Genomic DNA, 17791 nt, shown 5'->3' with positions numbered 1-17791 from the left:
TCAAAGGTTGCTTAGAATTGATGGTTGAGTACAACTCATACTCAGTGAAACCAAATGACAATAACACGCTGTTTTAACAGGTTTTAAAGAGGGGCTCTCCCAGATGCAGATGCAGTTTTTGTGATGCACTTATTTTCAAATAAATAAATTCTTCATGAAAGTGGGCCAAAAGTCTCTAACCTCTCCTTAAAAGGATCTAAAATCAACCTATTTAAAACTCTTTCAGAGTGAACCTTGAATCATGACGTCAACAGACAACAAGAACAAATGTGGGCTCTGTAAAATTGAGCAACATGTAGGGTTGGGGGGGGGGGGATATTACCTTTCCAAAATTTATAGATGGCTGAAATGAGCATACAACAAGCCTTATTTTGACATCTTAGACAGGACTTGCATGTCGTTCTTGAAGAAAGCAATTTTCCTCTGAAGGTAAGGGGGAAGCTCTATGAGGAAAATGCCAATTTGTATTGGAACTTTGCAAAGGGCACCACAGCAAAAGCAAAGGGCACCACAGCAAAAGCAAAGGGCACCATGGCAACTGCTGTGGGTGCTGTGGGTTATTTCGAGGCCTGGACACTTGTGTACATCTGTTTGTTCTAAAGGTACATGTATGATCTTTTGAAGAGTATCAAACAAAGTGGCATTTTATACAAAAAGAATTTATTTTGTAGAGACTCGTACTTTTCCGAAACGTCCAGATCAAACCGGCTCTTTTCAGAGCCAACACTCCCTCAAAAGAGAATTTGCACATGGTTGTACACGCAAGTCTACTATTCATACTTATATTTATAGTTACTCTTACTGAATTCAACCTTGGAGACCCTCTAAGCCTCCAGTTTAGAAGGCAAAATCTTCAATTAGGGACTCAACTACATGTTTTTTTCATGTGACCCCCAGGACCCCCCAGGGAGATCAGTTCTTCTATACACTGATGATGGGGCTACCCTGGTTAATAAACAAGACAAAATGCATTGCACATCTATAGTACGATGTGACTGGCTCTGGCTTAAAGACACTGGACATTATTGGTTATGGTCAAAGACCAGTCTTCTCACCTCGTCGTGTATCTCAACATATGCACAAAATAACAAACCTGTAAAAATTTTGAGCTCAATTGGTCGTCAAAATTGTGAGATAATAATGAAAGAAAAAAAAACACCCTTGTCACACGAAGTTGTGTGCTTTCAGATGCTTGATTCCTCAGTACTTCAGAATGTTTCTTTCTCCAGCAGTATCCAGAGAAAATGCTCTCCATATGGTGACATGCAAACCTCAAATTGGTCCATAGGGTAACCTTTTGACCTTTCCTTTGCTGTGCCACATCATGGTAAATGCCAAGAGAAATTCTGGATTTCGACTAGCTATTGCAATGCTTACAAACCAAAAGCACCTACAATATGGTCTAAATGCACAAATCATTTAGTCTGACATTTCGACAATAGCATAGTCTTTTCCCAATGACCAAAACTACGTATATCGAGGGATCTATAATCCATATTGCACACTATAAATGCTATTGTTATTATTACATTATATAGGCCTGACAAGAAAGAAAACACACGCTGTGAAGAAGTGGTTGAACCATAGCTCTCCGTCCGCCGCGCATTAATCAACATATCTTGCAAACAAATCATTCAGCAGCCAAACTTGAATAACTTAAGTACAACCGCTGGAAAAAAAAAACCTCATTCAGTCTGACTGCACGTCAGCTACAGGACTCTCTGGGAAAAAAATGTTAATGCACTCCTTGCAGAGATGGGTTTCCTCTCTGTACGTGTTTACAATCAGTCTGAGTCATGGCTTAAATGTCACCCTAACGAAAACAGCCCCCACTACTCCTCTTAAAGGCACTACCGTCGATTTCACCAAACTCTTCCTAACTTAGGATTAATCTTAGGACGAGCTCACTTCAGTAACCATAGATGGCACATGTAGGATGCATTGAACCCATTCTACATGTAAGTATGTAAGCTAGGACAAGTTATTCGTCCTAACTCGAGATAGGATTAATCCGAGCGCTTCGTGAAATCGGCTACCAGACACTTTCACTACTCAAAATTATTGTTGGCATAAAATCTTACTGGTAACGGGCAATGGAGAGCCGTTGGAGAGAAACGGTTCCCTCGGAAGTAACATAGTCTTTGAGAAACAGTAAAAGACACTGGACACTATTGGTTATCTCATAGTAAATTAAGCTTAACAAATTACAGTAACGAGCCATGGAGAGCTGTTGATAGAATAAAACATTGTGAGAAACGACTCCCTCTGAAGTAACATAGTTTTTGAGAAAGAGTTAAAAGCACTGGACACTATTGGTAAAATAACTCAAGTACATTATTTAGGATTTAAACATACTTGGTAACGAACAATGGAGAGCTGTTGATAGTATAATACAAAATTATGAGAAACAGCTCCCTCTGAGGTAACGTGTTTTTGTGAAAGCGGTAATTTCTCACTCAAATATTAAGAGACTTCAGGCCTGAAGCCTTTAATTAGGCATCTGAAAGCACACTAATTTGTCCAATAAGGGTGTTTTGTCTTTCATCATTCTCTTGCAACGTCGATGACCAATTGAGCCCAAATGTTCACAGATTTGTTATTTTCCATAAATGTTGGGATACACCAAGTGAGAATACAGGTCTTTGACAATTACCAAAAGTGTCCATTGCCTTTAAAAGGAAAAAGTGTTCTCTCTGTCAGCCAGTGTGTTATTAAGATTCAACCCTTTTAGATTACAATCTTGTGAATCGTGCCGATGGTTCTTATACATAAAGCTCGTGACATTTATGCGTCCCTCCGCCGCCGCATGGCATTAAAATAAAATCAATTGTCAGTTTTTTGTTTCATTCCTCCTGGGTGAATTTATATTGAATGGGCGAGGGTTATTTTTGGAGAGGGAGAGGTACTGAAATAAGTAGGATTGAGAGTCATTGCTGTCTAAAACTAGGATTGAAATTTCAGAAGGCAAATGTATGCAATGTATGTTACATTGTCATGGCCGAGCGGTTAAGAGCGCCGGATTCAAGCACTGGTGTTTGATCAGCAGGGTGTGGGTTCGGATCCCGGTCGTGACACTTGCTACATAAAATTGGGGAGGTAGTGCTTTCTGCTCTACCGGCCAGGCTTCGAATTGATGATACCCAAGCCTACATCCGTATGGACTGTAAAGGGGTTAACCCTGTTTCAGCCCTAGGAGTAGGTGGCAACAGCCTCTGGAAAAAAATAATTGTAGCCCACACCTTGAAGTGGCCTTCAGGCCTTGTGTGTCAGGCGACTTGCATAAAAAAAAATATTTTAAAAAATATATAAAAAGGCACAGGGGTCGATTTCACAAAGAGTTAGGACTCGTCTTATCTCGAGTTAGGATGAGTAACTCGTCTTAACTTAGGATAAATTTTAAGGTCTGCATGCTACAGTGCAGGGTTGGGACTTGTCCCAAGTCCTAAGATTAGTCTTAAGTTAGGAAGAGTTTTGTGAAATAGACGGCTGGACACCTTCAGTAATTGTCAAAACCAGTGTTCTCACTTGGTTTGGTGTTTCCAAACAATTTATGTATAAAATAACAAATCTGCAAACATTTTTACTCCATTTGTTATCGCAGTTGCAAGAGAATAAAGAAAAAAGAGAAAGAAAAACATTTGGTTGTACAATTGTGTGTTCTGCAAGAGCAAATCTACCCACAGGCTTTGGCACGACTCAACTTCACAGCTACTGCTTAATTCTCTTCTCTGCCAAGCCTGTTCCATTTCCTCCCCACTAATGGAACAACCTTACCGCCCCTACAGGCGATAAAACGTTAAACAGCGGTTTTGTCTTTCAAAAAGGTTCTTTAAAAAAAATCTCAAACCTCAAAGCTGGCCGTCATTGCCTGGATGATGATTTTTTTTTCCTTTTCTTTAACACATGTATTTCACGGCCACTTACCAATTATACTTTCAATTTGGTGTTCTAGAAATCGTGATTAAACTCACGCTTGACTGATATACAGGCTTCCCCACCCTAATTTTTTATAATTACTCACTTAGACACAAATTCTTTGGGGGAAAAAAAAAAGGTTAATGGCAGAGTGTTTCGATTCAATCAAAGTCTGTCTCAAAGGCCATTAACTAATGTCAGACCATTCATTATTTTTTGCAATAGGGTCCTTATGGTTGGTAAGCAGTTGGCAACAGCTAATTCTATTTTCTCATACAATTTTTTTCCTAGACCTAGTCCAAATAAATTGACAAATACTGAAGTAGTTTGGTAAAGTGGGGTGTCATGGCCGAGCGGTTAAGAGCATCAAATTCAAGTTCTGGTGGTTAAGTCATCTGAGTGTGGGTTCGAATCCCGGTCGTGACACTTGGTGTCCTCGAGCAAGATGCTTTACTATAACTATTTCTGTTCACCTAGGGGTAGAAATGGGTACCTGCGAGGGTAGAGGGTTGATATTGTGTTTGAAAAGGCCTTCGTTGCACCACTGCAGCTTGGGGCTGTGTACTCCCGAAAGATTAAAGGAATGTTATTGGCCCAAAAACCAATGTGCTAATGTAAAGCGCATTAATACATGCACGTTATTGTAAAATGGGCGTCATCATGTAAGAATTAGTGTTTATTATTAATATTATTATTTATAGTTACCTTCTGGTTGCTGTTGATCATCATCATCTTCAGGGAAGCCCAAGTCTAGTGGCTCTGCTGTTTCTTCACTCTGTGTAACATCAATCAAGTAATCATCAATGTTGACGTATTGGAACAACTGTTTGTCTGCTTACTAAATGCATACTCTGTTCTTATAATGATTGAAGATGACAACAGTACTTTGAGAAGATTAATAACAATGTTACCAAGGTATAACAAACTGATTGTTGCACGCTGTGATGGGGGTCCATGGCTTTTATACACACTCAGTTTTGTACACACTCGGGTACCATGAAACAGGTGCCATGAAACACCATGGACCCCTCATCATGTTTCCTATCAGGTTTACACAAAACACCATGGACCCCGCCACATTTTCCCCTTCGGGTGTATACAAAACACCATGGACCCCGCCACATTTTCCCCCTCGGGTGTACACAAAACACCATGGACCCCGCCACATTTTCCCCCTCGGGTGTACACAAAACATCATGGACCCCCCCGCCACATTTTCCCCCTCGGGTGTACACAAAACACCATGGACCCCGCCACAACGTGCAACAATTGTATACTGTACATGTAGGGCAATAATTTGCGACAAAATCAAATCAAAGCACACAACTTGCAACTCACATCAGGTGTTCTGTCCTCATCGTACTTCTTGATGGAGTTCATGTACTCCAGATGTTTGTACTTCTCCTCCAGCTCAGCCAGGTTTTGCTCGCTGGTCTGAAGCTTCTGTTGGGTGGCCGCCAGCTCGTCGCGAAGCCAGGCGTTCTCCTGAACGAGCCTCCGTACCTGCGCTCTCAGCTTCTGCTTCTCAGCTTCCACCATGTTCAGATGGTGACCGAGGGCCATCATCACCTGTACACACACAGACATAAAGTACCAGTTAATGTTATAAATGCAACACCAACCGTCTTAGACCCCGTTCCCACTAGACCCTGCATTGATCTCCCAATTCGAGAAAAGGGCGATCAAGGCCCCGAAAGGGCGATCAACGAGAAACAGGCTTAATGGATTAATGGGCGCAAATGGATTAATGGGCGCAAATGGACCCCGCAATATGCTAGCAAAATAGTGTTCTTTTGAACCCACTTCCGTTCCCCAAAAAGGGAGATCAATGCGCGATCGTACTCAAGTGGGAACGCGACCGCGATTTCACGCCTGCAACTAATCTTGTTGCGGAATCTCGATCTCGCAATTGTGGATCCAGTGGGAACGCAGTCTTAAAGTCATAAATACTAAGGGTTTGAGCCAACATTTGCTATGGTTCTTTTGATTGCTAAATTTGTGAATGCCTTGTCTTTATGTAGGGTTCTCCCCCTGTACATGTACAGTCATTTAATAGTTGTTCTAGTGTGTTGTTATGATTAGTTTTGGTTATTAATCATTTCCTTTTTATTGTTTCATTGCTTATAATGCCTATTTGTGTATTGTTTTTAAATTTTCATTGTTAAAACTGACGCTATTGGCCATTGGCTTCAAGTTCAATTTATTTTCTAAGCTTCTGCTTATCAAAACAGCTCAATTCTATTTTTTATTAAATTTATCTTTAAAGATGTCTAGCCACCGGGCAATCTCGATGCTCTAGTTGGTATGACACATCTCTAGAATTGCAAGGGTCATGGGTTCGAATCCCACCCAAGTAATATGCCTGTGATTTTTTTCACAGGACCTGGGGGAAAAGTACTGAGTATACAGTGCTAACACACATCGGTGGAAAACCAAAATGAATATAAATTTATCTTGTTAACCGCTAATTTTTATTTTGGCTTTAATCCATCAATTGCATGTACTTGTCGTTAATTTTCATGGAAGTAATGGAAATAAATGTGTAGCCTATCTGACTTGACATGATGTGTAATGTTGCATCAGAATAGATGCATGTTGTACGCTACGCAATAATGCAATGTATGTAGTCAACGAGTTTATGCAGAGGTCGATACTTGATTGAAAGCCTTCCACCGTGTACAAAGTAGGGCTTGGTAGCTTGGCCTGTGAGCTACAAATTAAATAAGACAGCCAAACCCTTCAAATAGATATTCCCCTGTGTTGGGCCCGACAGTGTTCAACATTTTAAGATCTTTTACATTGCCCACCTTCATGTGTAGGACTGGTTACATGTAGCTCAGTTGGAAAAGCACCCGTGCGGCAATCGGGAGGTGGCAGGTTCAGTGGTTGATTTCACAAAGAGTTAGGACTAGTCCTAATATAGGACTTGTCCTAGGAGATATTAAAAACGTATGGCTAGTCCTAAGTTAAGATAAGGCTTGTCTTTTAAACTCTTTGTGAAAATCTACTAAAGAGGATTTTTAATTTTTAAAGTACTGATGTACTGATATAATGGTATCAACTCATTTAAAATCTCCCATACTTTCAATCTTGTGTAGAGTTATGTTTAGTTTCTCATGTTTCTGAGTAGGTGCAAATTATAATGGAATTTATAAATTTAGAGTATCACAAAACAGAGTATGCTTTATGAATATTACATGGTAAACAAAGATCCACACAGACAGATAATAAATATTGCATTGAGATTCCCTTTGTTGTGTGTCCTTCAAAAGAGAGCTAATCAATATTGCATTTACTGTATTTTTTAAAAGTATACTGTTGTATGTATTGTGTGCTGCTGTATGATTGGGACACTTTTAAAGCACTGTACACATTCTACTCCGCACGAAAAATGACCACAGCATGCAAAACAACCAACTGGACTCCAAGAAACTGAACAAGAAAAAGAGGGAGACGAACAGAAGATGGAGAGATAAACTAAGTACACCCTGGGCATTGCAGACAGCGCAGGATAGAGTGATATGGAGAATTCGTGAAGAGGCTTTAATAATATCAAAGGTTTATATAGCGCACGTATCTACCAAACAAGGTATTCAAGGCGCTGAGTATAATAGAAACTTTCAGAAAGATAGGTAATTGCAGTGATAAATTTTGAGACCCAATTATTTAGCACCTTATAAGGGTTTACGAGGTGTTACGGCGCATACAGAAGCCACAGCCAGGAACACCGGGGCGAACCCCTTCTCTTTTTGAAAAGTGCACTGGGTTCTTTAAAAAGCGTTACACAACACATGGGACCAACGGCTTCACGTCCCATCCGAAGGACGAAGCAATGGTTAAGTGTCTTGCTTAAGGACACAATGTCAAGGCTTTCCTCCTGCAGTGCAGCTAGACAGATACAATTTTACAAATTTGCTGACTAAAGAACCGCAAACGTACACAGCTAATGTCATGTAAATTTAATGTTGTACACAGACAATTAACATCATGGTTTTTGTACCATGGTATTGTTCACTACTTTTAGCAGATGTCCCCAATTTTCCAGCAAATGAGTCTCTATAATGGACAGTTAGCATAATTGAAGCCCCAGAAAGAAACACACAAAAAAAAACACCAGGAAAAACTCAGTCATAATTCAAAATAGGGAATGCGTTTTGAGGAAAAAATAATTTCAACTGACAAATTGCCCATGTCAGCTTTCAGAGAAAGATTGACAAGAATTTAACTATCAATTTACATTGGTTTTAATTCTTTGAAGGCCACAGCAGAAATGCCATTCAAACCAAAAGCCTTTGTAAATAATGTATACTCGTGTAAAGCATGTAAAATAAGCACTGTGACACAGTATAAAGAGAGCTCAACAAATACTATCATTCCTATTATAAATGTTTAGTATTTTGTGTTGGTATGTTTAGTATTTTGTGTTGGTAAGACACTGCTCTAGAATCAGACGGGTCCTGGGTTCGAATCCCACCCCAGTAACAAGCCTGTGATATTTGTTCACAGGACTCTGGAAGGTACTGAGTATATACAGTGCTAACACACATCGGTGTATGGGTAAAAACCCAAATTAATATTTCTTTATCCCCGATGCAAATTTAACATTTATTATATTTTTGGTTAAATGTGCATTGCAGACTTCTGCAGCAAATAAGTCCAAGTAGGAATGGAATTTATTGATTTCTGAGAATAAATAATTATAAAAAGCAGCAGATGTGCCTACATGTAGTATCCTCGGTGCCTAGCAAAGTGTTCACAACCCTCAACATATGCATCCCTTGCCCTCGATGTCTAAATTCCAACTGATGAAATAACAAACACAACCAGACAACTGTGCAATACTCTGATTAAAACGAAAACAACAAAATTTAAAGGGAACTTTTGCACTGATAGGCTAACATTTGTACATTTCGTTATTTTACCATTTTTTGTCTTGCTTTCCTTAAATAGGGCATAAGTCATTGGTGTGCAAACTAATTTTCCCTTTTTTTTTTTTTTTACTTTTACAGTGTGTGAATAGTGTGTGACCTTTAAATATTTTAACAAAATACTTGATACATTGTCAGAGCAAATCAACTGTTGCCTTTAAGATGATGTACAAATAATAATCAACAATCCTGGAAAAGGTCAAGGGGCACCAAGGCGAACACCACCTGGGGGCCTCCAATGCCCCTAGTGACATGTGCGCCCTCGTATCACTATACTAGTGGTGCTCGACCAAGACCTCAAGACAGTAGGCAAGCGTCTACAAAGCACAGCTGGGTTGGACTACCTAAGACTTCTAGTCCAAGGAGGAATACAAGAAACTGACTGGAAGAATAGTCAAAACGGCAGAAGCGGAACTGACAATGTCAGCTAGGCGATAACTGCTACATGTGCACACACACATATCAAGAGCAAAGAGCCACCGTAATATTGGATGAGCTCATACATTACAAATGACAATACAAAGCATCACACTGCGTATGACTAGATGACTACATGACTCAAGCACAGTCACTTCTTTAAGATTATTATAACCGAACGTTTTCCCTGATTCAGAGGGTACAAACTCATTCAACGTACTTGTATTCAAGTTACAAACCATCACTTTCAAAGCGCTTTTTGGTCTATCTCCTGTCAATCTGATCTTCTACAATTTTGTTTTCCTGTTCATCCCACTGAATCCCCATGTGGGAGTTTGCGGAGATCCTTTGACAACCTAGAAGGGAATATCATCTAATCAAACAAACAAACACCCCAACAAACAAACAAACAAACAAACAAACAAACAAACAAACAAACAAACAAACAAACAAACATACAATCTGCATAATTCTGCAACAATTCCGAAAACTAAAACTGACCTTAGCTTCGCCGAGTCCCAACTCGAGGCTCTCCAGAGACTTCTCAATGATCCCCGTCTTCTCCTCCACCAGGTTAGAGTCTCCATGGTCCTTCTTGACTACCTTGAGCGACTGGTAGAGACTGTTGAGGATGTCATTGTGCTCATTCTTCAGCTGCTCCAGGCCCTTGATCACCTCCTTGGTGCCGTTGCTGATGGCCTCCTGGTTAAGGGTCTGCGTCTGGGTGGTGGACATCTTGGATGCGGGAAGAACTTAGAGATGGTAGATCTGTTGAGAGATTGAGATGGGGAAAACAATGAGAGAAAGTCTCCAAAACCCTTACCCTCCTAAATCCAGGGCTCAAAATGGCTATTTTGTTCAAGTATGGATGGGTTTGTTTTGTCTTGTGTTTTAGAGACTTGGCAGAGTGCACTATCAAAAGACCCATCAAACCAAAGACCAACTGGTCCCCTCTCATTTTTTCAGCTTGTGATATGTCTAACTGTATTGTATCTGGGGGGTGTTCACAGAGAACGTGATTCGTTTGAAATGTATTGCGTACAAATAAGTACATTTTACACACGCCCAACAAGCGTGTGTTCGTTTTTGGACAGCAAATTAGCATTGATTCTGAGAGCTTCCCTTTAAATGGTTAACGACGAGATACGTCGCGCTGCCCATGATACAGAGGCTGATTGAAACACGCGACTTTCCATGTGACTGTGAACATGGCTTGGCATGGTGCACGTTGATAATGAACAAGTACGGTGCAGCATCTGTGCTTCATGTACACTATAAGCAAACTGCGAATATTTATTCAATGGCGTTTGTTTGTTACATGCACACATCTACATTGAGACAATCTCATTCTTAGGCAAAAGAAATTATGTTTTATTTCTAACGTTACTACAAGTTACAATGTATGGTGTTTAATCAATACAGGTAAAGCACTAACCATTTTTAAACACTTGAACTTTTTTTCAAAAATCTACACAATTATACAATGAAAATAAGTCATAAATATAGGAAGCATGCTGTCATCACAGAACATTTTTGCGCAATGTTCATATTATTCACATTTTATAGGCTAGATGCCAATACCCGAACAAAACGAAAAAAGACAACAAACAAGAAAATGTTTGTGTTTTCGGGAACTGACATATGAAAATTGTATAAACTGCTCACACCAACAGCTGTGAACATCATCTACGTAAACGCATGTATTTGTCTACACAAAATACTGTTTTTATCAATGTATTTTTAGCGTTCTCATTACAAAACCCAATCTACATGTACCCTGTATAAATTATACAACTGCATGCACGATGCACTTGCTCAATTATCTGTTGAATCCGCGAAGCACGTTCAAGGTTTTGAAATATGTTAATTACACATGCACTACAGCGAATAACACCCGAGCATCTCGCATAAACGGACAATTTCCCACCACAAAAACCCATAGTCAAACACCAGTTGGTCAAGCAATGGGTAGAGTCCCCTACAATAACCCATCCTACCTGGTCAGTGTTGATATTTACAGCCAATTGTTCATGCACTGGTCACCCCATCTGCAACGACACTCTAAAATCATTACCACTCCCTCATAAATGTGATGCAGGATCTAACAGTGTCTCCGTGCACTGCATGTAAAAAATACAGCATCAACCCACTGCTCTCATGCATAGGGCTTCATGATTTTCATCTCCCGAGGTGGAAAAAAAATACATCCTTGCAGTTGACGTCATCTGCTCTCTGATTCGTCAGAGAGGATGGCTTCGGGTCTTTTTACTTGGAATATTTATTCTTAGTGTCTGTGAGCTCTTCCCTGTATGAGTGTGTGTGAGAATGTGTAGGGGATATTTAATGTCTGTGCATCAGTGAGGAACTCTGAGGGGGCCAGGGCGGAATTTATTAAAATACAATTTGTTTTTTAGTGAACTCCCTCCTGACTCTGTGGAATGAATTTCTCCTTAGAAAATGCAGTGGTTTTTAATATTTTAATGCAAAACAGTTTGAATGCTGTCACAACAAACTTGTGTACAGGTAGTTAAAGGCAGTGGATACTATTGGTAATTACTAAAAATAATTATTAGCATAAAACCTTTCTTGGTATTAAACGAGTAATGGGGAGAGGTTGATAGTATAAAACATTGTGAGAAACGGCTCCCTCTGAAGTGAGGTAGTTTACGAGAAATAAGTAATTTTCCACGAATTTGATTTCGAGACCTCAAGTTTAGAATTTGAGGTCTCGAAATCAAGCATCTGAAAGCACACAACTTCGTGTGACAAGGGTGTTTTTTTCTTTCATTATTATCTCGCACTTTCGACGATCGATTTGAGCTCAAATTTTCACAGGTTTGTTATTTTAAGCATATGTTGAGATACACCAACTGTTAAGGCTAGTCTTTGACAATTACCAATAGTGTCCAGTGTCTTTAATTACATTAATAACAATTTAATATGATCATTGTCAGACCTACATAATCTAATATAAATTGTACACAATTCTGTTTGTATAATTGTACAGTCTTGGTAGGTTCTCTTCTTGATGATAAAAAAACTTGACGACATAAACAGTATGAATTGATGATTAAATCGCAAACACCTTTATTCGTTTTAACCCTTTCCGTTCAAAGACTTCTCTCCAACCAACTGTCTTATCTTTCATATGTTCATGTACATGTACCTCGCTTTATTTTATTCCAATTTTTGATATATTCGATATCTAATATTATTACTTATAAAAGCAATCACGCTTTGCAAGTCAGCTTGGGCATGCTGTGAATTAATTTTCATGTCACTACAGTATCTCCAACCAGGCAATTTAATTCAATGTTATAAATAGTATTCCTACATGTATGATGCAACTTACGTACGTAACTTATGAATAAATTAAAGGTATGACTGCATCATTTACAGTCATGAATTAAATGTAATTTAAAGACTAAAAAATAAATAACTTTGCCTGAAAGCCAGTATACATGTAGGCCTACTGCAAGTATCCTCGAAGTAAACTGTTTTGTGGATCTATAATCTAACGCAATTTTGTATAATTCCCACTTGTTAAGAGGGGCTCCAAGATCGAATTCAGTTTGGAGATGAATTCATTTTCCAATAAATAGAGTCCCAAGTGAAAGTGGAGCAAAAAATACAAGTCTTTCACTTTCAGAGTGAAATTTGAAACATAGCCTGTAAGGACTTTCAAAAAAGGAATTATTGCACCAGTCAAAATTAATGCTATTTGATTTAATAACACCAAAGTTCAGGAATGAACTACAAATTAATTATTTGTATGACAGAAGTAAGAAAGCGACGTCATCCAACACTTTTAGATTTTGATAACAAATGCTTGATGAATTTAAATGAATTTGAATTCATAACACCCACATTTGTACATTGTAGGCCTCAAAATTCCATTTGAAACAGACCACCCAACAATAAGACAAGACTTCAATCAATTTGAGATGAAAAGTAAAAATATAAGAAATTTTTGTGTATAAAATTCTCTAAATTCCATTATTGAAAGCTTATTAAATGTTTCATTGGGGACTGAGACAGTGAGAGAGTCTCCAAAAGGTGACTGTGGTGGCTAGTTTACAGACGTCTGAACACATCATCACTGCTAGCCTTTAGTCAAGGCGCACGCAGCACCCCCCACATGTCAAGCTCGCGCTGGTCTTTTTTCGTGCGTGATATCTGGGGGTGCCGCCGCCGCGAGCGCCTTGATTAAAGCCATCATCACTGCTTCCGGAGCCACTATGTCCGAATGCAAACATGATGCAATGTGCAATGACTGCAGCCACTGGACTTAGACAATGAGTAAGACAGGCAATGCAGGTAAAATGTAAGACACAAGAAGAGAGATGTTGTTTTGATCCACAAAAAAACATGGACTCCCTGTACTAAGTAAATCCTCATCAACATCAAGACTGCAAGGCTTGTACATGTAGTACCGTAGCTCAAAATATTTACTGCATGTGTACAATTACATGTACTTATTCAATGAAATTCCAATGAGCTTCTGATAACTGTTTGATCGTGTACTGTGAAGTGGGCGTGGTTTATGATTGAATTCTCAAAAGTACACTGTATTGTTTTAACACACGTAGACAACAGGACAACAGGACATGAGGGATCGTAAAGTTCTTAGAGTAAGAATCCTCCCCTTCCCCTTCCTTTCCCCTTAGGCCCATTATTTCTTCGGCATCGGAGACCAAAGTCATTGCCTTGAGGAATGTCTTTTGAAATGTCTATAAATTTAGATTTATTAACAGACTTTGGAACACTAAATGTACATAGGTGGCAGCAGACTTACCAGGTAAATTTCCATTGTTTACGTATATTCTGAGCATGCTCACATTTCCAGAAAACCATATTAGCGTGAGGGGTGTCCATGTGTCTTTCGACAGCCAGTTTTTAAATTTCCAGCAAATTTTGACACCCTTTTACCTTGCAGAGAACAATTGATTACCTGTTCAGTCTGCTGCCACCCAGTGTCTCAAAACTTGCTCCCGTTGCCTACATGTAGACTGGGCCCCTGTCTTTATCCCCAAGGGTAAGGACAGGTACCTGCTACTCAGATCCAGTGATTCCACTGGACACAATGATATCATTGGATAAATGCAGTGACTAAAAGCTACCGTATCTGGGTTTGTTTTGATTGGTCTGAGGTCACCTTGGACGACCAATCAAATCACAGATATGGAAAGCTTACTTTCAGTCGTCTGCTGCATGCTGTGAACGAATGCAAGTGCGTTGTATACAGTACATATGTGCATGTGCACGTACAATGTACTTGCCTGTAAATGTTGGTGTAGAATTTGACTGCGTATCTCTATGTGAAATGAATGTAGCTCAAAGGTTGATGTACACACACCGGCTAAAGGCCGGTCTCTGACGTTATTCACGAGCCTTGAAGTGTGACGTCAGATGTTCAGGCTACCCATTGCCTTGCTCATAGAGTATCATGCAGGCCAGGCACCCCCCCCCCCCAACTACCACCAGCACCACACCCACACACAGGGTGTTGTGCTCACTGTTTTCTTTGTCTTGCATGTGTTGTTTACAATTTTATCCTTACGTTTAAAGCCGTCAGGTGTTGAAATAGACTAATAATTCACTTGAAGGCCAGAAATTGTAGGAATGTATTGTCAAAGCGAAACCAAAATATCGTTTATATTATCAATCAATTATTATTAAATTGGTTTGCTAGAGACACTCAAATCTTGCAGCACAGCAGCCGATTTACATTTGAATTTATTCAAATGTAATTCAAGAATTTAAGAGTATAATCGATTTATTTCATGATTCCATTCAAGGAAGACAGAATTAACATTTTGGAATTAAAGGGAAGGTACACTTTTGGTAATTACTCAAAACAAATCATAAAAACATACTTGGTAATGAGTAATGAAGAGCTGTTGATAGTATAAAACATTGTGAGAAACGGCTCACTCTGAAGTTGCGCAGATTTTGAGAAAGAGGTAATTTCTCACTCAAATAATAAAAGACTTCTAGCTAGAAGTCTTTTATTCCTACTGCAAGCACACAAATTCGTTCGACAAGGGTGTTTTTTCTTTCATCATTTTCTCGCAACTTCGATGACCAATTGAGCCCAAATTTTCACAAGCTTGTTATTTTATCCATATGTTGGGATACACTAAGTGAGAAGACTGGTCTTTGACAATTACCAAACGTGTACCTTCCCTTTGAAAGATTAGTCAATGGACTGACTTTTCGACCCAAGCAGAGGTTTTTCTTGAAGACCTTCTCATATTCACCCTTTGAGAAAGGCTCTGAGTGGGGTTGAAACATCAGCCATTAACAGATATGTGAATCACAGGTCCTTTTGGTTACAAGTAATTTCAGGCCTGTATGCTTCGTTAGTGCATGGGCACCAAGGCATTTTCTCCTTGGTAAAGGGTACCCTATACGCCTCTCTTAATATTATGCATGACGTCATAATTCTTACCCAAAATGAGGCTATGGGCGCACGTTCCCCATCACTTGCAGTGGCTGCGCCCATTGCCTCGTTTTGGATTAGCATTGTGACAAACCTCATGCAAATATGTAGAAAGGCGTTTATATGAGGAAATTGTAAAATTCTCTTGGATCAATTCAAGGGCACCATGACAATGGCCAGGGTCATGGAGGCAATCGCTTTTGTTGCCTGAAAATTGCAACAGCTAGTATTGTCAGTTTTTATTTTCTCATTGCTTACTTTACTAAAATTATTAATCATTCATTATCAAGATTCATGAAGAAGAAAATGATGGCTGAGATTTGTTTATAGTTTTTAACATGTTACCATCAACATTGAAAATATGTAGTGTTCTTGACACTACATATTTGGGGGGAAAAATTGGGAGGCAATAATGCATATTTTAATTTGCTATAATTTTGCCCGACACCCAGCCATAAAAAATAATTTTAAAAAGATGTCAAAGTTGTTTTACAAAGGAGTACAGTTACTGAATAACCTGGGTCTAGGTTCAGATACATTTGGTGGTGACAGACTTAACACGGGGCTAGCCCCGGAGGCCCTTGTCATTGCCTCTATAGGCCTCAAATTTCACCAGGGCACCAAGGCCAAAAATGTTAAAACAGAAAAGGCACAAAGGCCAAATCCAATCAATTATGAGTTGTAAAACAAAATAAACACACATTTTACTTGATTTTACTAAATAATTATTGAGTTTAAGAGTGCCCTATCACCAGATGACAATCAAAAGGATAACTTTCCGTATGGCGCCACCACTTTTTCACTCATTTTTACAAAAAGGGATGGATAACTTTCCGTATGGCGCCACCACTTTTTCACTCATTTTTACAAAAAGGGATCTCATTGAGGTAAATTAGATACCTATATTATTTCATATAGAATGAAAAAGTGATGGCGCCATACGGAAACTTTTCCAAAGGGATATATCAATCAGGTAAATTAGATACTATATTATTTTATTTCGAATGAAAAAGTGGTGGCGCCATACGGAAACTTTTCCAAAGGGATATATCAATCAGGTAAATTAGATACTATATTATTTTATTTCGAATGAAAAAGTGGTGGAGCCATACGGAAACTTTTCCCAATCAAAATACCAGACAAATTGTCCTCACATCATTAACAATTCAGCTAATCATTCCACTCAAGACCAGAGTGTAGTTCTATTGTCTAGGCCTGAAGTTTAATTTAAAGGAGTAGCTCAGCAAGAAACCAAATACAACAAAAATCCTTATTAAAATATCCTAAAATTATGCTGTACAACATTATTTAAACAAAACTTAAATTAAATTAAAACTTTACAATAAAAATAAAATTAATGACTTTTATTTAAATATTAAAAGTTAAAATTATAATTAAAGATTTATTTTAATTTCTTATTTTAACATGATTAATATTATTTTTGACAAGACAAACAAGACAAGTGACAATACTCGTCAGGACTCGGAAACTTTCCCTAAAAATGCGAATATGTTCAAAATCATTAATTAACCTAACTTTACACTTACCGCACTCACGTCCAACCTTCTGCCGCCCTGCAGGCTACTGGCTAGACTGACGGGGAGGGGAGTGTTTCCCACGGTCGGCCCCGTTCCCCGTTGTTGAATTGAAGAGTTGAAATTCACCCGATGAAATTGCGAGTCCACGATAGCCAAAGACGGAATTTTCGGTAGGAAATAACTGCAGAAAATGCAGTTAATTACTAGAGTCTGCCATCAGCGCTAACCTTCCAAAGGATAAAAAAACAACGACCTAAAAAAAGGTGACAGATGTATTTTCCACGAAGCAATTTTCAGCCTCCAAACCCGGCATGAAAAAAATAACAAAGATGGCGGTTCCTAATTATAATAATTGCAATGAATGATACCGATTTCCAAATAATAGAAATAACCGAAACTCTAGCCGGTTACTGGAGTCGAATATTTTAAAGAACACTAATTTTTGAAAAGGTAACGCTAATCTATAGGCAAAAGTGGCATAAAGATAACGAAAGTCGGAATCGATTCTGTAAAAGAATCGGTTGTTTTTTGTTTCGGCAAGGAATGTCGAT

At 38.9% G+C, this 17791-nt stretch overlaps 1 protein-coding gene across 8 annotated transcripts in view; it reads right to left on the bottom strand.

Moving 5' to 3' along the window:
• The window catches only part of LOC117294710 (kinesin light chain-like), a 53280-nt gene extending 35707 nt beyond the window's left edge, over positions 1 to 17573 (bottom strand). For 5 of the 8 annotated variants that reach the window (XM_033777225.1, XM_033777247.1, XM_033777240.1 and 2 more), the window contains exons 1-4: positions 11258 to 11384; positions 9762 to 10028; positions 5254 to 5484; positions 4621 to 4690 (exon numbers count right to left, since the gene is read on the bottom strand). In XM_033777225.1, coding sequence (XP_033633116.1) covers positions 4621 to 4690; positions 5254 to 5484; positions 9762 to 9995 — 535 coding nt within the window. In that variant the 5' untranslated portion in view covers positions 9996 to 10028; positions 11258 to 11384. Of the gene's footprint in view, positions 1 to 4620; positions 4691 to 5253; positions 5485 to 9761; positions 10029 to 11257; positions 11386 to 17249 lie in introns of those variants that run through there. The other 3 variants (XM_033777233.1, XM_033777254.1, XM_033777265.1) reach the window with 3 other exon arrangements.
• Positions 17574 to 17791: the final 218 nt, after the last annotated feature.

This window comes from Asterias rubens, chromosome 1, assembly GCF_902459465.1.
Source record: "Asterias rubens chromosome 1, eAstRub1.3, whole genome shotgun sequence".
Classification (NCBI taxonomy): Eukaryota; Metazoa; Echinodermata; class Asteroidea; order Forcipulatida; family Asteriidae; genus Asterias; species Asterias rubens.
Note: the sequence above shows the minus strand (reverse complement) of the source record. Positions and strands in the feature narration are given on the sequence as shown.